Consider the following 22,254-nt stretch of genomic DNA (forward strand, 5'->3'; position numbering starts at 1 on the left):
TCCCCAGTGGGTCTGGGGTTCAAGTCCCACTTAGGATGCCTTATGATGGACTGGTGTCCTGTCCTGGGTGTGTCCCCTCCCCCTCTGGCCTTATGCCCTGTGTTACTGGGTAGGCTCCAGTTCCCTGCGACCCCGTATGGGACAAGTGGTTCTGAAAATGTGTGTATTTCTTGTTCCTTTTGTATTATATTCTAATCAACAATTCTCCATTTTGGAAGCAAATCGTTCTTTTTTTCGTTTAAGGATATTGTTTGGTTTGGTTTAAAGTAATGAAAAGGTCAGAGGCTTAATAGCATCAGAGAATCATTTGTAACATAACTGCAAATAAAAAGTTGATTTTCACAGAGAGAGCAACAGATTACAGGAAAATTGATTTAAGAATAACAATATAATTAATTTTGTCAACAATAAAAAAAAAAAAGAAGAAGACTTGTGGTGCTCTAACAAGGGGGGGCGGTGGCTTAGTGGGTTTCAGTGGGTCCTGCTTTCTGGTGGGTCTGGGGTTCGAGTCCCACTTGGGGTGCCCTGCGATGGACTGGCGTCCCGTCCCGGCTGCGTCCCCTCCCCCTCCGGCCTTGCGCCCTGTGTTGCCGGGTTAGGCTCCGGTTCCCCGTGACCCCGCTTGGGACAAGCAGTTTCAGACTGTGTGTGCGGTGCTCTATAATTTGCAAGACCAAGTTATTTTCTATTTTACTGCGCGGTCCAGAGATAACTGAAGGTAACCACAGTTTACAAAGTGAAACATGAGAAGGAAATAGCCCAGCCCTGTGTGCCAACTTATGTTATGTAAAAATGACAACTGCGGAACATGATGCACTATCGTCCATATATTGAAAGCTTTCTCATGTGTGTGGCGCAACGCCATGTAACCGGCAGAGGTTGTGACATGCAGGAGTTTCCTGCCCTGAAGAAAACAAGATGTCCTTATAATCATAGTTGATATGTATGTACGTGCATGATGGTATGTGGTTTACATCCAGCTCAGGGTGTGTAGAGTTTACATGTTTCTCCGCGTGTTGGCACCCCCCCACCCCCCACCTTGGACATGCACAGAAAAGACTCTGGCAACCCACCTCTGCTCCTCCCTTACCCTGGAAACCCTGCGAGTGATCGCTGTGAGTCAGACTCGACTGGATGGTTCCTCCGCATATATGCATTATTTATTTTTTTGCCAAAGGAAAAAAACTGTATTTATTACCTCTATATTGTTAAATGGTCATATCATGCCTCTCATTGGCCAGTTTGCTTCATCAAGCCGGTGCCGAGTGGCTCTCGGCAGTACTTACGCCAGTAGGTGGCGTACATTTGCAAGAAAATACATGACACATACCTCCATAACCCAATGACCCCATTCCAGAAGGTGGAAGACGTTTGCGGTCATCTTTGCACAACTCCTCTTGGCAATAATAGTGGTATTTCTAATTGCGTCGTGCTTCTGATTTGTATGCTTGCACAGGAAACGCTCAAGAGATTTAGTGTTAGTGTTTGCATTCGGAAACATTCCCGTCTGCTGACTTCCTGCACAATGACACCCAAAAGATGCAGCGTCAGGGGCTACACGGGTCTCTTCGCGTTGCTGACGAGACGTTTGAGGAGGAGCTTGTTCGCTTTTCTTTTTCTTTGCGTACCCTGACACATTTATTCCTGTGATTTAATCAATTTACCCCTCATTAAATGGGGAAACACTGTAAATATCGACATTGCTATCCTGCATCCTGCAAAGAGGACACCAGTTCTCAGCTCTATTGTACCTAGAGATGAACGCTTTCTACCGTGCGCACGAGCTCCAGGAGACGTAAACGCGAAAAGCCACCTCAGCCCCGCCCTCTATGACTGGTTTCCGAACTGTCACGTGCACGATATGGTACAGAGTAATCATCTGATTCAGTGTGTGGGCTGTTCTGCCCTAGTTATCCGTCCAAAAAACAAAACAGCAGCATTCGGCGCGTTAATTAATTTGGCTCGAGTCATCTGGCACCAGTTGCAGAGTTCGGATCCCGACATGCAGCAGATCAACGACTCCGTGTCAAACTCAACGTCATGGACCGTGACTAACAACGTGGTTCCTTGCGTGCTCCTGGGCCTCTGCTTTCTGGTGGGCATCCCTGGCAACGTGCTGGTGGCCGTCGCTATTTTGCGCAACCTTCGCCAGGCCACCGTGACCGTGAAGCTGATGCTGAACCTGGCGGTGACGGATGCCTTATCCCTGCTGCTGCTGCCTTTCTGGATCCCGGCGCTGCTCGGACCGTGGCCGTACAGCCCGGATTTTTGCAAGCTCCTGTCCTACTTGGTTTACTGCACCATGTATGCCAGCGTGCTGACCATCACGATGATGAGCATGCAGCGCTACATGCTGGTCCTGTACCCGCGGTGCAAGCTGAAGCTGCATCCCCGGGGCAGCGGGGTCAAGGCCTTGCTGGGTGTCCTGTGGACCCTGGCCCTGGTGCTTGCCTCCCCAGCCCTCCTGCTCAGAAAACTGCTGCCCAATGAGGGTCGGCTCCGTTGCCAGCCCCTCTACAGTTCTGACGGGCAGAAGGTGGCGGTGCTGCTTTCGGAGACCCTGTTAGGATTCGTGGTGCCCGGCGTCATTCTGACCATCTCCTACCTTTGCATCGCGCGTCGTGTCGGCCGGCTGCCCTTCACCTCGGGCAAGAGGCTAAGCCGTTTGGTCACATGGGTGATGGCGGCCTTCTTCATCTTCTGGTTCCCGTCCCACGTGGCGAACTTGCTGCAAGTTGCCGGCTTCCAGGACGTCGCGGAGTCGATCCGGAACGTGGCCGGGGCGCTGACGTTCTTCAACAGCTGCCTGAACCCATTCCTGTACGCCTTCGCCTCACCCAGGCTCAGGGGCAGCAGCAGTCTGATGAAGAGGCTAGAGAGGGTCTGCCACTCCAAACTGGGCGACACCCCACCGCCGGACTCCCGCAAACCATCCCTCTGCACCCAGGCGGGTAACCTTACCACCCTGAACCAAACCCCGGTGTGAGAGGAGCGCCGCCACTGCTGCCTCCGTATGCCAAGCAAATGGCAGCATTACAGCACCTGATGTCGCATGTAATGTGTAAAACGCGTGTGTGCGTGCGTGGAGGCTCTTTATCACTACACTTGAAAAGAGGTGTGCACAACTGATACAATCAATGGAAAGGAGAAGCTCTGAAAGGCATCAGTCTTCTCAAGATGTTCCAGGTAACTCTGATGACACATCTGTCACCGTGCCGTTTCTCGCTCGGCCACTGAGGCTCCTTATGTCATCATTTACACATTAAGCCATTAACTGGTGAAAGCTGAGAAAGAATGAAACATCAGCGGAGCCAGCATGTGCTCTTTACGGAAAGCAGTTAAGCCAAGGAGTTGGTATCAGGCTCAGTATTTATGCTCTTAGCTTTCATGGTTCAATTGATGATCTTTTCCTTTCATTATGCACTTTTGAAGGCCTTGTAAATGTATCTTTTATGATGTGTGCAATGCATTATTTTGTGTAGCTTTAATGTAATATAATGCACTTTTCTTCGTATTACTGTACATCCACCTTTCGTCCCTAAACCCGTATGTATTCTGGACAACCACCGTCATTGTGCTGCACACTGCAGTCAGTAATATATAACACATGCTTTCAGTTGATCATATTCATATTTTTAGTTGTATATTGTTCTCTGTGGTACAGTCCTCTAATATGCATTGTTCCAATATTTTTTGAAAATGTAATTTCTATTTAAAGTAATGGGGGGCATGGCGGTGCAGCGGGCTTGGCCAGGTTCTGCTCTCTGGTGAGTTTGGAGTTCGAGTCCCGCTTGGGGTGCCTTGCAATGGACTGGTGTCCCGTCCTGGGTGTGTCCCTTCCCCCTCCAGCTTCAGGCCCTGTGTTGCTGGGTTAGGCTCCGGTTCACTGGGACCCCACTCGGGACAAGCAGCTTTAGCCAGTGTGTGTGTGTGTATTTAAAGTAATTAAATTGCTAATTGCCATCAAAGCCATTCAATTACTGAGAAATGAAATTGTGAAGTTTCAGTATTGAAATACATAATTTAATAAAACCACTGAAAAAGTGGTTTACAATGTTTCTTTTCAAAATGTTACAATTCCGAAAACATTGTAAACACAGTCAAACTGAAACATGACTCAAGATGAGCCACTGTATTTATATACACTTCTTAATAGAAACGTGCTGATTTCCCCTCTGATATGTGCTATGTTTTTGTGCACTTCATATCTGGACAGATCTGTCTTGTAATGTACTTACACTGAATATACCATATTGCTGTTAAGTCACTGGACTATCAATGACAAGGACAAGACAAGAACAACCAGTAAAACATCATGGGCATACCCTACACAAAGGAATCCTAGTGAAAATGCCAAAATCAATTGCACGTGATGCTAAAAGATGTTTCATCCGCTCTGCGGAGGGATCAGTGCCCAAACAGCTGCTGGGGAGCAGGACAGAGAAAGGTCATGAACATACCCTGCTCCTGGCTGTTTCTTCTGAAAGTAGGTCAGGGTGGGGCTGGGTACACTGTGGGCACCGTCTCTCAGCCCCTTTCCCAGTCGCTTTTGTGCCTGTGAACGAGCGCACCTTCAAGCCCCGGCTCACCACCACGCCAGCACACTGCCACCTTAAACCACCAGCAACGCAAAGTTACGCAGCAGAAGGAACCGAAGGGCCAAGGGTTGCTATTCAAGACCCCTGCGTTGAAAGGTCAAGAGTTCCACCAACCGCACAGTGTAGCTCATTCTTTTTTTCTTTTTTTTTTTTTTTTTTAAAAAAACATCACACATGGGCAGCAACATTCCTACCATGACTGCACTTTTGGTAAACTGCTAGCTCTCTTGAACTGAATTTAACTGTACTGCATTTACACAAACCAGTCAGCAATGTCCATTGCTGTTGAACTGTACTTCAGTAGAAAAGGAAATTAATGCACCACATTTTATCTGTACGGCAATTTTCGGACCAAATTTTGGGACAGTGATTGCTGACATCCACTGATTTCCCCCCCGCTGTCACTGTGTCTTTTCCTGGGTGTCCACACTGATACCGAGGAACCTGTTGAGCTGCACCGAATGTTGAAAGAATGTTGCAAGGCGCCATTGAAATTCTCACAAAGACCTTTTTGAATATTTCCCACCCCACCCTTCGAACCGGCAGCTTCCCTGCTACGTGCAAGTGTGGTTTAGAGGAGGCTCATCCCCACGTCCCCAGACAGAGCACAGTCTCCAGGATTTATATTTTTAATGAAAATATATTAAACATATATTTTCCAGTTACTTAGTACACAGTATGTCCTTAACATATATTTTTTTAAACATTTTCAAATCTTACAACACAGATTTGATAACAGAATACCAGTACACCACATACCAGTAAGCTCATATGCTTCTTTTTGTATGCTTTTTCACTTGTTTCCAATTGATGCACAACAACATGTTGCATTCCTCTCTAAAGAGTTTCTGACACATACTAATGTGTAGAATAACAATAGGGTCTATAAAAAATATGATACCAATGACCAATCTAAGTCATTTGCCTCAGTAGAGGGGTAAGAAAACATCAGATGTGGTACCAACTGTCCAGCCACACTACCATCGACCCACCCTTTCTGTAACGCTGCAAGAGCTTCACTCTCACTGCAACATGACAGGAAGACCATGAAGAGACTGTGCGTTAGCTGCGTTGGAGCAGTGTGTGTGTGTCTGTCTGTCTGTCTGTGTCTGTCCGTCTGTGTCTGTCTGTCTGTGTCTGTCTGTCTGTCGGGGGGAAGCTGCATCCATGTGTCTGTATATGGACTGCGCGCATGTTGAAATTTGTGTGTGTAAAACGGAACAGCATATATGGGCATGACTCGCTGCACCATGCTCAGTGGCTTGCTGCAAGTATCGCAACCACACAGTTTACATGAAGACAGGGTAGAAAACTGTCACCCGGGCCTTAGGAGAACCTCCAGTTGCACATGGGGACCGAGAAGACGTCTTCCACACAGTTCCCACCTGCTCACATGGAGCTCTGGATACAAGAACGTGGGGGAATTTGAGGTTGAGGAACATGGCAGCGTCCTACAACATTTGTAGAGCAAGTAGAACGGCAGTGTCTTGGACCGTGTCGAAAACATGCAGGACATCAGCAATACAATCAAGTTCCCGTTGAGCATGTGGAAGGAACAGGTCTCTTGGGCGAAGATGGAGGAGGTTCTGGGTAAGGGAGCAGGCTGACAGAGCACTGCGCTTCTGAAAAATGAGCAAGTGTCAGAAATGCTGACTCTGCTCCTTCTCTTTGCACAGTTTGTACTATGAAGGAATGCAGTCACCAGCTTTTAAAGAGGCCCACTGTCTTATTCATCTCTGTCACTTATTGGATTCGCGTGTCTCGTTTATCCCTCCCAAATCTCCAAAGCTGAACGGAGATGCTATTAAAATCCACTCAATCTAAGTAATTGGGCTGTTTTAATTAGCGTACAGAGGGCCGCAAATTAAACCTGTCCCATGGTAATGGCAGACCTGAACATGATATTAATGGTGTGTCAGTCAGGGTGCTGCTGCTGGAACCCCCACCAGGGCCCCTTCCCCAAACACGCAGCTCTTGCCTTCTGCTCCTTCCATTTACAAGAAGGTTTAGTTCACTTTTCTTCCCACTTCTTCTTCTATAATTCATCTCGGGAGGAAACATTTTAAAGATTTCTACATACAAGAGTCTGGAAGTGAAACACCCTTAAGTTCAAACCTTAATAATAATAACAACAATTAAAATTCATATAATTATAGTTACAGTATAGCAATAAGGATAATAATCGATACAGCCTAAAAACTACTTATCTTTGCTCCTCTGATTTGCAGAAGCATACAGTTCATTCTCTGTTCCCGTTTTTCACAAGTTGACTTAAATATTTACAAAGATTCATGTACAACTGATGGTCCTGCCCAGTCTGATAAACATGTCTCTTAGAAGATAAAAAGCTCAGATAGGTGAAGTGTTGGGTCCTTCCTCACATGGCAGCCAGTTGGCTCAGCACCATGCGAAAGTGCTGCGTGCGGTTAGCCAGCTCGCGCACCCTCTCCGTCACGTCCCGCGTGGCAGCGGCTGAAGGATATTGCAGCGCTGCTGTTTTGGTGCTCACCACAATGTCCTTCAGCTTGTCGCAGAGCGCATTGCTGTGCTGGGCCACGCAGGCACGCACCTCGGCTGACTTCGCCTGTCGCGAGAGAGTGTCCCCGATAAAGACCAGCTTGTGTGCGCTGAGGATAACAAACTTGCTGTGCGCCACAAAGATCTTTGGTGGCTGGTTGGTGCTGATGGATGAGTAGAAGGCATCCACAGCGTTGGTCAGCGTTGTAATGTTGGACTCGCACTGCTCCAGGTAGAAGAGTAGCAGCTGCCGGTCGCCAGGACTCAGGGTGCTCCGTGACGCTGGGTAGTGTGAGGGTGGGGTCCAGCCTGACAGGTCATTGTTAATTGGGCGGGTCACCTCCTGCTCCAGCCGCTCAAACTGTTTCAGCTGTGCGGGAAGGGTAAAGCACATCGGGAATTTAGGGTCAGGTATGGAGATTACAACAGAAGGGTTGAGCTGACAAGAGCAAGGTTTCATTTGTTCCTAAATCAACAAAAACTTCTGAATTTCAATGTGTTTTACAATGTTGTGCGTTGGCACGGTACAACTGGTCACATTCACACCACACCACACACACACAACAGTAACACCAATCCACACGCAAGTATATACCAGTGCACTAAGGCAAACTTGGGGACTCACTTCAAGCACTGTTCAAGCACTGACAAAACACACACCTGCTGCTGCCCCAGCTGGGTTTTATTCTGCCGGATGATGTTCCCCTTTTCTAACAGTTGCTTCTGGTTCTTCTCAAACTCCTCCTTCCCCTGAAAATGTGGAAGAGACACAGAAATGGTCATTATAAAATGGGGCTGTAGCTGCAAAAATGAACCAGTGTACTATCCTCACTACACCGATGTCTGAAGCACACCTTAAGCACCAGGATAATACCTTCAATGACCAGCAGGGGGTGATGTGACCTTTGTGTACCTGGACGAGCAAACGGTCAACAACTTAAGTGTCAGTCTGTGGCGATGCTGCACACAGCCACATTCAGGGCTTTTGTAAAGTAAGGTATACCTCTTAGACACAGCTACACTGTCTGTGCTTGTGTGGGCCTCCTGGAGGTGTGAGCAGCTCACAGCCAAGGCCTGATGTCGCAGGAAAGGTTAAGGTGTGATGTGTGTTTGTTGTGAAGCGAGGTGTTGGGGAAACAGAGCCTGGCGTGTACAACAACACCTGATGACCGGGGACCTGGTGGGGGAGCGAGTGTGCACCTGTGCTGGGAGGGGTGGGGTTGCTAAGGCCATTCATCAGCCTAATTTACAGGTCACGAGTGCATGGCAGTACACCTTCCCACAGGGAGTGTTGTGCGTATAGTACTGGAAAGGTACACTAGGAAACACACAGTGCACAGTGACCTCTAAACAAGCCCTCTGCAGCACTAATGTGTAATAGAAGAGAACCAGACATGAGTCACTGGAATTAAGTACTCACACCTGCTCTGCATAAATTATTAAAAGAAAAAAAGTGTTGCTCTGAGGTGTGTAATGCATCCGCTCTGCCACACGGGTGCCACTGAGCGTACCTGTAAATGTACATAGTCATAGTCCTCCATCCAGCCTTCCTCTGTGGTGTCGTATTGCCTTTCTGGGGACTCCTCCTCTGATGTGAATTTGGGCGGAGACGGCAAGGGGCGGGACTGGATGTTGGTCCTCTCGGGCTGACCTGTTGGGTAGTTGTTGTTGTTGTTGCCGAGGGCGTCGGTGGGCACCGGCGGCTGCTTGGTCCTTTTAAAGAGCAGGGAGGCATTGCCGTGCAGAAAGGAGGCCAGCTGTTTGGTGTCATCGGGCACACCCCGTGAACACATAACCAGGCGGTCCAGGTCGTCGCCCCCCGGGGGTGGAGACAAGAGAGCACTCAGGGACCAGCCTGTGCTGTCCAGCGCCTGGCTATGCTGCAACAGGCCCTGGTAACCTTCCTCCATCTTCTGCACCTGCCGACCCAGTTTGGCCTGTAGCGTGCGGTCAGGTGCCTGGGCGGCGTTGACAACAGCTCCGCGGGCAAACTCCAGCAAGTCGCGCACGGCCGCCTTCACTCTGTCTACAGCTTGCCGCAGAGCCGGGAGGCTCGCCTCCATCTGCTGAGCTCCGCGCCAATTGCCACTGACGAAAGACATGAGCGCGGAGACAGAGCTCTCCACAGCATGCTGCAGGCGTGCTAACCTCTCCATAGCTGGCTCCAGCTCCAGATTCAGGCGCACTGTGCTGGACGAAGGCCCGCCGGAGGTCTCCTTGACAGGGACCAGATCTAGTGAGGAGGTGGACAGGTTACTGCGTGTGCTGCCGGTGCTAGAGGCTGAGAGACGCTTAAAGCTGACGCTCAGCTCCTCAGTGGCATCGCGCACCACCTGTGGTGGGACATCGTACACATAGTCCCCGCCCTCTTCGCCAGCTGCCGGACGCTCACGGGGGAAATCGTACACCTCCTGTGGCCGCACCGGTTGGCCACCACGGCGCAGGCTGGCAGGGATGTCGTATACCTCCTGGCCAAAGGAGGCAAAGCTGTCCGAGGGGCGCTTGCTGGTCAGGGCTGGGGGCGGGACATCGTACACATCTTCAGGGGCGGTGCCAGAGTAGAGAGTCGGGGTTTGCGGCTGCTTGCTGTCCGGGCTCAGTGCCTTCACAAAATGAGGAGGAACATCATATGTGTCCTCCCTGATGGGGCCGTCCGGGACATCCTTGCTGACAGACGGCGGGAAGTCATACACCTATGGGGGTCAGGATTCACCATCAGTGCGATACTGTGAGAACCAGCAAACATAAACATCACAACCGCGCTGGATACAACAAACAGAGTGCACTTGTACAGAGCAGCTGAGTACCAACCGTTTGTTGGGAAACTGTTGTTGGGGCCTGGCTCTTGTCCACGCTGGGTGGTGTGTCATAAATGTCCTGTCCACTGTCCTGCCGTGGGGGGCCCTTCACTGCCATGGGGGGCGTATCATACACCTGAGGGAAAAAGGGCACGATGAGCTCTCTGGCACCAAAACCACAGTAGAGCAGGTGGCACAGCGATTCTGGACAGATTTAATACCTGAAGCTCGAGTCCATGAAGGTACCTTGCTAATTTACCCGCGAATGAAGTGTGAATTTAATGTATGGTAAAACACCAAGCTGTTTAAATGGGTAGAATTTGCTTTGGAAAAAGCATCACCTAAATAAACAAATAATACAGTGCCACCTAAATCAATAAAAAAAAATGACAAAAATAGCATAAGTGCATAAATACTGCACAAGAAACACACTGGGGATAATAAAACATCACTGTGTTAAACAGATAAAGCAATTATCCAAAACATTTAGGATTTCCTGTTTGATACATTATTCTTCTTGAGTAAATGGTGACACATTAAGAGGCAGAAGAAAAAAAACAGCTCAATTACAGCTGTCATAGCCAGTTCAGTGCAGCGCAGAAATGAGGGAGGCTAATTAATTCAAGCTCTGGAGAGGTAGTTGGTTCAATCTGTTTTAATGAGGACCAACGGCGAGACGGATGGGATATTGTCTCCTGATCTCAACCGGCTCCCCGGAGTCCCTCTGTTCTTCTCTTCTCTAGCCTCCATGAGACTCTAGGGTTCTCTGCTCCTCTCGACTGCCCTTCCTCTCTCGGACCCGAGTCAGCAGAACAAAAGGGTGCTGAAGAAGAAAATGCCGATTCCAACAAGAGCACCGCTCTCTTTTACAGCCCAAGAGTAGAGAGGACTTTCTGTCTTGGGGGTTAGCAAAACCACTGAAGGAGAAGGAGAGCACCTTGGGACACTGCGTGTGGACAGTGAACCCGCAGCACGTCATATCAAACAGAGACAGACGTAATGAGGCCGTGTGTCTCTATGGCAACGTTTGTGTTTCCGGTGCTGTAAACATATCTCAAGCTGTTACAGGAATATCTCACAAGTGGTGGGGTTTTATAGGGATGTTAATGTGCTGTTTTACCACACCACCTCCTCAATACAGACAAAATGAAACACTTTCACAGATTTTAGGTCTGACAATGCTGTGAAAGCAGGAAAAGCGCATATATGAATGTGCATTTTTTGCTTGTGTGTTTCACACGCTCAGTGTACTGATGCAACATACTGACACACATACTAATGGGGCTGTGTGTTCTGCTGATTGCAGCTGTGTGAAATAAATGCGTGGTGTGAGAAGAATACCAAACCGACCTCACTCCTGTGGACTGACAGGTACCGGGTGCCATCCGCACAATATCCTCTGTGTGCATTAGCATACTGATGCCTCCACCCTTCCCCTTTGCTGGGTAGTAGGGCCGAGAAATGGGAACCGCAGCAGCTCTGACAGCAAACAAAATGGAAAGATCCCCCCCCCCCCCCACTGTGTTTAAAACGGCTATGAAAAAGAGAGGAAGGAAAAAAAGAAAAAGTTTTCAGCTGAGATGCGATTGGCTGAGATTGTCGTCGCACCAGACCCTCCTGCATTCCTCAAGGGATCTTATCTGCTGCCAAAAGCGCCGCAGCTGCATGAAAGGCCACATCTCTGCCGTGATCAGAGCAGCCAGATTTCACAGCCAGGGGACACGAACACGAGGAGAAGTGAGAAATCCCAGCCTACCACTGCTTGTGTGCCGTCTGCTCCAGCTGGACAAAAACAATGCTGACATTATGCACGCATGCAGTGGGGCCTATGGGTGGTCTGGGGGAACCAGGACCTGCCTCTGGGTCAATTACCGAAAACACAACTAATGCAGTGAACATGAACGACTTGACTACCAACAACATTAAACAGGATACGAGTCGGGATGCTGCTAGTCAGCCGAATGCCACTCCTCTGCACAACTGTGCGAGGGGCTGAGCCGCCTCCTCCTTTCATTTCTCTCTGTGTTCCCCATTTCCATCCCCTGCTCTTCACATTATCTTACTTTCGCTCTGCCCCCCCCAACCTCCCACTGTCCTGTTGCCCAGTCATCCCTGCTGACTGTCACGTGGATCTCCTTCATGTTCATCCCCCTTTGTATGTATCCCTGCATGTGCCGTGCTCCAACTCAGGGCGTCTAACATTTGGGCTGCACTGCACGCCGTCATCTCAGTAAATGGACCTGGTTCCTTATCACTGCTTTGGGACAGTGTGGGCCCATTTCCCACCGGAAAGAGGAAATTAGGAAATACAGTTTTTATTGTGTGCTAACCCTTCAAATAAATACATTCTTTCTCCAAGGCAGAGGCAATTCAACTATGCTGCTTGTAGAGCTGACATTCCCTTATACTTCCTTCTTTCCATGTCATCTACAGATACAAATCTCCTTCCTTTGCAAGGAAAAGATGACCCTCACTAAAAATAGACATAACAACCAGGGGGCTTCTGCGGACTCGACTGTGCAAAGGGTGAATCAAAATTCCACGGCCATTAAATATTCATAAGAAATTTCACACTTTACGGAGAGATCCCAGGGCCTGTGTATCTGAGCAAGACTCAGTGATGTTTGCTTGCGAGTGCCAGGTACAATGGAACAAGGCCTGTGTGGACTCATGGGAAGACATGACAGCACCGAGGCATCCTCGCTGCACTGACAAGGGCAATAGGGACAGAGAACCATGGACTCAGGACCCATACAGAGGGGGAAGGGGTGCTTCCTTTACGTAGTTGCAGCAAAAACCTGAAGGTTTATATTTTTAATGATAATTATTTTTAATAATTACCCTGCAATGCACCATCATCCTATTCAGGGTATACCATGACAAGCCAGTGTCCTGTGCTTTCTGAGATAGGTTCTGAACCACTGCAATCCTGACTTGCACATGCAGTTAATAATAGCATTATTAATGATTATTATAATTTCATTATGCCATCAATAATATGGCTGTTACATTGGATCATTGCATTTTGTTATTTTTAAACTTCATCCTTTTAAAAATGAAAATGATTAGCCACAATAACTACATTGTCCCTCAGCCTAACAACTGCTATGAATGCTCACTGAATGGCAGGTATGCTTTGGTAATGAACGAGACCTGCTCGCTTACCTGCTGGCTGTACTGGTTCCGAGTCGGTGGAACATCATAGATGTCTTGGGACGATGGCAGGTGCCTGGGGACGTCATACTCATCCTGTTCTGCTTTTGCTGTGTCATAAACATACACCTGTCCCACCCGTGTGGGCACCACCACCTAGGAAAGGGAGAAAGATTGTTGCTTTAGAACCTGGATCACTTTGGAGAGAGGGGTGTCACTGTGAAACTGTACCACGTGTCAGCTTTTCTTTAACTATGCAGAGATCAAACCTCTTGCAATCATAAATTGAAAACCCCACAAAAATACACTGATTTGATGTCATTAACAGTGTTGCCATGGTACAGCAGTGCTCAAGATGCACTTATTTTCACCATAAATCCAACTGCCTGGTTTAAATCCATGTCTGGGATAGAGTCAGGATTAGTGTGAATGCTGCCATCTTACCTGCTGGCTGTGACAACAGAGCTTAACCAATAACCCTTTGCTACAACTATCTGGGCCTGTACACATCCATCTGCTCAGAAAAAAAAAAAAGACGGCCCTCGTTGAGAACTGACATGAGAGCATTCGGTGGGATTACCCAGATTTAAAAAGATTGGAACAGGTTTATATTTGTATTATCTTCTTCTGTCTCGGTGTCCAGTGAGATTTTATTGCAGGGGGAGGGGAGACAATTCACAGAGTGGAGACAAAACCAACCTTGTCAGAAGTCACCAGCTACACAGTATCAGTTTCAGGATTTTGTCATTAAAGAACCTGGGTTTGTCCCTTAAAACCACAAAATGCTGACATTGGCACGGCACATGCCACAGGCACCTGTTCTCTGCCTGCACGGTGCCCAGTTCAGACCCTGCAGTCCCTCCCGTGATATCGTCTTGTTTCGCTTGTTGTTTCCTCTCTCGCATGTCTGATGTGCCTCAATAGTCATAGTGAAGCTGTCACTATTAGAGTGGCATACAAAGTCAGCCTGTTTAACACCCTGCTGATACCACAGGACCAGGATCACCTGTTTTTGTCACCTGTCACTGGGCTTGTATACATAGGGTCTTGAATTTCCTCAAACCCGAATGAAGACCAGTGAAGCAGAAACCTGCGAGATCTTCCTCTTTCTGTTTCTTACTGTCTCCACAAAACCTTAGGAATTTAGACCGAACAGCTCATAAGAAACCAAACCTGCTGTGGCAAGTGGCAATAAGGAGAGCTGTGTGATGCATCGACCATGAAAGTGGGAGGAACAAAGTGTAGAGGATGAGCGGGAGACAGATGGAGAGAGAGGAGAGTGAGATGAAGATATAAAAAGAGGGACCAAGAGAACGCAAGCTGCTAGTGGCTCCATGACACCGCAGTCAGAGGTGTTGCCACGTGAGACACCGATGAAAGAAGATAATGATCTTGGCCTCATGAGCTGCCAACACGAGCTGTATGTATCTAACATCAATAACCATATGAGACGTGGGCAGAGTGGTGTGCGTTCAGGATATCACCCTTCTGCCATCTCCCTCTAACTCTCACACATAAAGACTTTCCCATCAGGGGAGCAGCAATGAGGGTGTGCTACTATGGATATGTTGACAGTAGCGCAGCATGACAACTACACTTTCTCCAACTCTCCTGTGGCCTCCACTACCCCTCTTTCTCAGAGCAGCAACACACTGGGGCAGCGTACACTCAGCAACAAAGTGGCACGCAAGCCAGCAGCCTGCAGCAGACCTTTTGTGGGTGACACTGTCATGCAACAAGCGTGCAGGGGTTGGGCAACCTGTGCTCCTGAGAACTGAACTCTTCTCACTCTCTCACACGCACGCACGCACGCACGCACGCAGAGCTCTCTGTGTGTACAGGTGTTATGACAGCAGCCCCATCTGCTGGTGTCTGTTGGCAACACTAGATCCTCAGCCATAATGCAACTCACACATACATTACAAAAAGCTCTTTAGGAAAGATGAACGGCAAAATCTGGCTTAGTCGTACAAGCCACAAGGATGCGAATGCACACTACACAGTCCTCTTTAATGCTTCTTCTGTAAAGACAATCAACTTAAGATAAAATACTCACCTATTTATACAACATGTACATTGTAAAAATGATCCACTAGAGAGTGCAGTTAATTCACTGTAGAGAATTGGCTTCCGGATGTTTTGCAGATCATGCCATATATACAGTACAGCTGAGTACAAAGCATGTCTGGTGTGCCAGGCTTACTAAAGCTCGATGAGACCCGGTGGCGGACAGTTAGTCAGTAACCTTTAAGTCTGCAGGGACCTCCTCCATCGTTGGACTGCTCAAGCGTGTGCCTCCAGGGCCTCATGTGGCGACCAGACCCTGGACAGCAATTTAGTAAAGAGCAATGTGGTCTGGAGGACTTTCAGATATCATACATTGTTGCCCTTAAGACTGTTTCAGCATGAAAAAACAGCTTAAAACCTCTGCGCAGAAAAAGCATACACAAGTATGAAAATCATGTGATTAACCCTGCTACCTTTGCTACATCTACTCAAAGATGTTTTATGAACAACTAAGAACAATGTGGCTGGTAATTATTCTCTATAACCTTGGCTACCATATCTGTGCATCATCTCTTCTGCACACTTCTGGCCTGTAGCTATGGCAACTGACATGAGAGAGGCAGGAGGCCCTTGAGGAGAGAAGTGAATGCACGCTGTCACCTGCAGTCACTTGGTGATGTCACTGTGAGCGCGTCTTCCACAGCCCCAGTGCTTTTGGCTCATTTCTGTGAAATAATCATAATAGAAGTAGCTGGTGGGTCCCCTTGCTGTAGCTCCAAGGGACCTAAGAGAGCTGGAATTACCCTGGCACTGCAGGGTGCACTAGAAGGTCGAGTGCCTCAGCCATTTCTGCATACAGTGAGAGTAGGAACAATGCCTGTCACCCACAGACACTAAACAATCCGGCCACACACACACACACACACACACACACACACACACACACACACACACACACACACACACACAGTGGAAAGAAAGGCACTGAAACCCTAATACATGCAGGCACAAACTGTGCTACAATAGCACCACATGGAATCTGAAAATGCAAAATGACTAATTATGACAAATTATGCATTTTTCTTTACTTCAAGTCTGGCATTTTCAGATATTTATTTATATTCATTTAGGTGACACTTTTTTCCAAAATGACTTACAATGTTAAGTTATATTACACTGATTTACCTATGTGTATAGACTGGGTAAATTTTTACTGGGCTCAAGGTAAGTACCTTTGTTCAAGGACACTAAAGCAAGTGGTGGGGTTTGAATCTTGGTCCTTTGAGTGGAAAGCGGCAGCTCTAACCACGACACCCTTTGCGGCTGTAAACATCACGTGCAGCTGAGGTGCCACTTTTTAACATTGCTTGTACTGGCGGCTGCCAGTGTTTTATAGGGCAAAACAAAGTACAGGGAAAAGAAGAGCCATGCGTTCTGTAGTGACTGGACCGTGCAGAAACACTGCTGTTTCATCAATGTGCAAATGCACATCTCCAGAAGCAATTCACCAGATGCTTTGTAAGGACACATGTTCCCAGACTTTCCTTATATTCATACATTCCTGAAAGATGTCTGCTTTCATAAATTGGATGAGTGAACTCATTGTTGCTTTACTGTGATCTCTGTGAAGCACCCGGTCAGCGCTCACCAAAAAGACTTGAGACAATCTCACATTCCGGTGCTAATTAAACAGCATGATGCTCCAGGTTCCCACAATAATTGTTCCTAAGTTCTGGCCGCCTGTCACTCTCAAGTATTCCCGTGAATAATCAATGACGTCTGAAAGTGAGCCTCTGTGAGACGGCTAATTAAGCCGTCACAGTTTAAGCAAACCTGACAACGCGACCGCATTAATCCATTCCTCCTTTGCCCTCTGTAAAAGCTACCCCCCCCCCACCCCCCGTCAGCGTCTAGGATCTTAATGCGACAGTGACACAGGTTTGAATACAACTCCATCCTCCCCGCCACTCTCCGTACCTTAACACACAGTTGCTGCTGTTGGGGAAGCAGTAATGAGCTGGGAGGGGAAAACACAAGCAGCCGAGTGGTTTCATTTGTTAATCTCTATCCCACCTGAGGAAGTGTGTGAAACTGCCTGGAATCCTAATTTATGTCCACTCAGGAAAAGAAAAACACGCAAGATGATTGCATGGCTATAAATCTCAGGACCAGGAGGAGAGCTGTGAGCAAGCGGAGGTTCACAGCTCAGCATGTCACGCATTATGACTCTACAGCTTTGCCAACGCCTTAGTCCAAAGATTGCTTATGGTATTACTCATATGCAGGGCATCAACACCAACACCTCCTGCTGCAGGAGTTGAAAAGCTTTTCCTTTCATTTATGTGATTCTTCACCACCTCCTCCTTTCTTCCCACCCAGCCTCAACCATAAGCCATCACTCCTTGCAAGTAATTAATTGAGAACGTTATTATTCCTAAAGGAAAACGCATGAGGCAAGGGGAGCACACATACAATAACAAAATGACAGAACAACAAGGTAGTGAGCAAAGACACTTGGATCACAGTATAAGCAAATAATCACTTTTTAACAAGTATATGAACAAATAAATAAAAGGAAGTAAAATTATAAAAAGGTTTTAGAAAATGAACAGAAAAGAACAAATGGATAAAAAAAGGTGAACTTCCTTTCCTTTGCTTTGCTTGCTCGCCCTCCCCCTGCGCCTGCTCTCCAGGCCACGGTGGTAATGGGGCCCATTAGCCACGGCGCTGCAGACATGGTTTAGCCACATTAACGCGTCTACAGCAGGTGTCGCATCACCAGCGCATCCAAATAGCCCAATGCAAGCACCTCCTCACCCGCTTCCACATCCCTGTGCTCATCTGAGAAATGCCACTTCACGCCACTTCACATCTTAATACTCATTTCTGCCACGTCTGTCACGCTCCATCAACTGGCGGGGTCCTGGAGGACAAGGCCAGGCGAGGATGAATAACCACACAGCTCTCTGTAGGTCTCAGTGTGTACAAGCCTCTGATTCTTTTAGAGAGAAAGGCTTCACTTTCCAGCGCATCTGATATGGAAAACACACACACACACACACACACACACACACACACACACACACACACACACACACACAAGCAGTGTGCCAGGTTGCCTACAGGTGCCCGGTAACTCGCCGGCACACTTTGGGGACCGACCTCCCGACCTCTGACCTCACGGACGGGAGAGCACAGCTGGATATGGAAAACAATTACATACAAACTCTTTGAGACCAAAGGACTTAAAATTTAAAGGCAACTCTTGTAGGCTTTTACACATACTACAGGGTACAGTGGAACAAGTAAGATGTTTGGTTACCATGCTCATCTCATTGAGTGTATCTAATTAAGATACCCAGAGACACTTTCGACCATTTTCACTGTGGTTGGTAGAGGGATCCAGTTAAGGCTCTTTGAATCAGTTCACAATCCCCTAACCCATTACTTTCTGCCTGACTTGTTCCCAGGACACATTTCAACAGATTAACTAAAACAACAGGCACCATTATCGCAACATTAACAGTACAACATGGCCAACTCTTGCCTTCTGCTTTAATCTTTAACCTCTGTTAATGGTAAATAAAATGTCCCAGGAGAGGAGGGTTAGTGGAACCATATGGATCGCCGGCCTCAAGCACATCTAACGGTGATCGATTGTCTAAATTATCAATGGGGGGGGGGGGGTTTGGAGGGAGGGGCACATATGGGGTCTTCCTCTTATCTGGTACTAATCAATACTGTTTGAATAGGTTATCAAAGTTCCCCAAGGGGGTTTCTGTCCAGAAGCCAGATGTCCCAGCATTCCTCTGGAGCGTAATGATGACTTCACAAAGGCATGGGAAGTTGTCAGTGAAGACTGCGAATAATGAGATAGCATGAGTGCCTGTTAACCTCTCAGCTGTGGACAGCTGCCCTGCTCACACCAAGTCACACAACAATACTTCCAATCGGGTCCATGCGCAACAGACTGGAGTCATGACCTAACCCTCGTTCCCAGACAGCAGCACCACCGCCCCTCCTGTGAATCCCAATACATGTCATCAGTGTTGTTGCCTCCAATGTATGTTCAGATGGACCATCTATGAGCAAATTAGCATGTTTTTATCTTGACACAGAAGGAATAATCTACCTGAATTACCTTAATAAAAACTCTTCATCACTACTACTCTCCTTGAGGGATTTCTATACAACTAACAGCAGCATACTAGGCAAACTCACACTCTTCTAGGTCATTTCATTCTCGTTATGAAGTATGAGAATTCCCCAGAGGCAAGTCTTGCATTATGGTATTATCTGTTCTTATACTTTGTGGATAGTAATTTGTCTTCACCTGTCATGTATGCAAACATCTGAGTCTGTGTCCTGCAGATTATATAACAATCTAATCCCAACTGCACCCTTTCAGACTGAGAGCTCTCCAGCAAACCTTGCTAGTTTCCTTCTCAAAAGCACAGATTGTGTGGTAGGTGAGTTTCAACCTTTTGAACTAAATATGTGCGAAATGTTTAATTTCACTGTACTTCATACATGTATTGAAACCTCAGAAGGTGCTGTGTATGTAGCATTCCCACTCAAAGCAACTACACACCTGTGTTTACACGCAGGAAGAGTAGTTCCAAAAGGAGTTCAGCACGGCATCACATACGACCATTATTCTTCTTGCCGAGGACAATGGGAGGAAGTTCTGCATGTGAATTCTACAAGCTGCTGCGCAAACCCGGCCCACCATGGGTTCCCATCTGTGGCACAAGCTGTCCCATCCCTTAGATAAGAGAGGGACAATAGTCTGAACACTGGGGGGCTCAGGAGAAGCCATTGTTCTCAACTGAATGACTTCAGTGTGTCCCCCTCCACTGTGCTTGGAGACATGCTGTAGGTTCTCCCTAATGTACACTGAAGCAGAGGTGAGAGGTCAGCCCAAATAGTGCAGCCTGGGGTTGACATCATCATTAAGTGCAGGTGACCTCGCCATGAGACCGGGCTGAAATCTATCTAGGCTTACCATCCCCACATGGGTCACCGAGGGCAAGAGGGATGCTTCTTCGTTGTGAACTCGCAGTCCTTACTGTTAGCATGGTCAAAACTGAGCTTTGCAGCACAACCTAGAAGACCGCGGGAAGAGCTGATCTGTGCAAGGAAACTGTGGCAGCGGACAGTTTAGGTGTGGGTGAGGACATGCAGGTACGTAGTGTGCGGAGGCAAGGAGCACCAGGGAGGGAGAGGGGTGCAAACAGAGCTGTGGAGGAGGACATGTTCACAGTACAAAAGAGATACCTGCCCGCTAATCTCCTTAAAAGTGTGTCTGCCAGCACTGCGAGAACATTTTGCATACATCGCATAGCTGGGAGGGCTGAGCTGCTCGCAGGTGAGACTTCACTTTTTTCCTCTCCCCTTTGGATCATCAAACTGCCCACTATCAGCTGAGTCTCTTCTCCACGGCTCTTTTAGCATGAAACGGAGTCACGCTATGAAGCCTAAACATGGACAACAGAAAAAACAATCTCGCAGTAAAATACAGAGGACAATGAAATAAATACAAGACTGCAAACACTGAAAAGAAAGGACAGGAGGGGGAAAAAAAGAATATTTTGCCAGAAAAACTTCAGGGTTTAGGCTAAGGAGCTATGGCCTTCAGTTCTTCCACCAATTTTCTTTCACTAACAATCAGCCTGTGACACAAAGCAACACATTTTACCAAAGTGACCTTTGGATATCGTCTTTATGATGCTGCTTTTGCTCAGCATAAAGTCCCTATGATTGCCTAAATAAACAAGGCAGCAGAAGCAAATGCAAATACACACACGCGCACATATAGACACACACAAAGGTAGAACACACTGGTTCTTGTTCTGTACTCTGAACACAACACACTAGTGGGGGTTACTTCTGAGAGAACAGAGAGTTGCAGACAATGTACTGACACACACACTAGCATTAGAAAGCCTTCAAGGTGGTTGGTCACAGTGCAAATGGATGTTTACCACAGCAGACATTTGCAATGAGGGCAACACTGGCACTCAGCTACACACAGCCCTCTGCCCTTAGCCTCTCCCATCTCCACAACTATGGGGTAAAAAAAAAAAAGAGCCAAGCCAGGGTTTGGCATGGGAACAAAACACTTTCGCCATCTTGTGCCTCCGGTCAGCAGATTCCCTACCTCCCAATTCCATTTCTCCTTCTCTGCTGCACCCACCAACTGCCCAACCAACCAACACACAGACACACACACATTATTAGAGCAGAAAATGAAAACCTGCTGGTTGTGAAGTGATCACGGTAGGTGGAAAGTGGGAGGGGGTGTCAAACACTTGCACAGTCTTACAGAGGTTTTTACACTGGTTCTACCTCAGCTGGTCCTCGCGAATATCGGCAAATTTTCCAAACTGCTGATGCACACACGCACGCACGCACGCACGCACAAATGTAGGCACACAAGCTGGACGGGCTGGTGATGGGAAAGGAGAAAATACTTAAGCATTTAAAAGCAAACTTTCCCACATTGCCAAGCTGGCTCTCTGTGATCCTGCGCACGCAATGGAGGACAGCCAGTGAAAAGAAGCATGGCAGATATTTACAGAAATAGGCACTCCACAGAGTGGTGGGGTTCAGCATGAGCTCAAACGTGGGCCAGATGAACGTGTCCTATTTCAGAAAGCACACAATGTGTGGGAACTATGCCAGACAACATTTTTATCCTCTACATCAGAATGACAAACCCCAGAAGAGGTCAGCCAACACTTACACTTCCACATGGACACGCAACATCTCCGCTCTTCTCCAAAAAGAGGGCGAGACAGCCAGAGGAAGGCAGAACATGGAATGCAACCCCACATTCCATATAATGTAATGCAATAGTTGGAATAGTCAGCGTTTGCAGGACTGCAGAAGCTGACAGCAGAAAATTACAAAGGAATGCGATAAATAAAAACAGTGAAGAGGGCTGGCTGGCACCAGTGATAACAGCAACAGTCAAAACATCATCTGGAATTAAAAAATACTTGTAATCAAAGAACTGGGTGACTTGTTTTTCTCCAGGAGACATTTATGATGATATTTTTAGGGCCTCTGGTGTCTGTTGGAAAGAATACCACACAGACAAACACACAACTGCACAGAAACATGCACACCAGTATACAGAAACACACACACACCAATATACACTGGGACAGCAGGCAGCT

At 47.6% G+C, this 22,254-nt stretch overlaps 2 protein-coding genes across 3 annotated transcripts in view; one reads left to right on the forward strand and one right to left on the reverse strand.

The window, feature by feature from the left end:
- Positions 1-616: 616 nt before the first annotated feature.
- On the forward strand, positions 617-18,988 carry LOC108918979 (leukotriene B4 receptor 1-like). The gene is made up of 2 exons (XM_018726643.2): positions 617-3,186; positions 18,826-18,988. Exon 1 carries the CDS (start codon positions 1,862-1,864, stop codon positions 2,984-2,986), a length of 1,125 nt encoding a protein of 374 aa, XP_018582159.1. The 5' UTR covers positions 617-1,861; the 3' UTR covers positions 2,987-3,186; positions 18,826-18,988.
- The window catches only part of bcar1 (BCAR1 scaffold protein, Cas family member), a 66,966-nt gene continuing 48,650 nt past the window's right edge, over positions 3,939-22,254 (reverse strand). For both annotated transcript variants that reach the window (XM_018726642.2, XM_018726641.2), the window contains exons 3-7: positions 13,079-13,222; positions 9,927-10,049; positions 8,627-9,808; positions 7,776-7,865; positions 3,939-7,485 (exon numbers count right to left, since the gene is read on the reverse strand). In XM_018726642.2, the coding sequence (XP_018582158.1) occupies positions 6,976-7,485; positions 7,776-7,865; positions 8,627-9,808; positions 9,927-10,049; positions 13,079-13,222 (2,049 nt within the window). In that variant the 3' untranslated portion in view covers positions 3,939-6,975. The remainder of the gene's footprint in view (positions 7,486-7,775; positions 7,866-8,626; positions 9,809-9,926; positions 10,050-13,078; positions 13,223-22,254) is intronic.

Source organism: Scleropages formosus, chromosome 7, assembly GCF_900964775.1.
Source record: "Scleropages formosus chromosome 7, fSclFor1.1, whole genome shotgun sequence".
Taxonomy (NCBI): domain Eukaryota; kingdom Metazoa; phylum Chordata; class Actinopteri; order Osteoglossiformes; family Osteoglossidae; genus Scleropages; species Scleropages formosus.

What these genes read in the sequence shown, in the direction of transcription:
- LOC108918979 (XM_018726643.2), top strand. Translation starts at nt 1,862, where the DNA reads ATGGTACAGAGTAATCATCTGATTCAGTGTGTGGGCTGTTCTGCCCTA.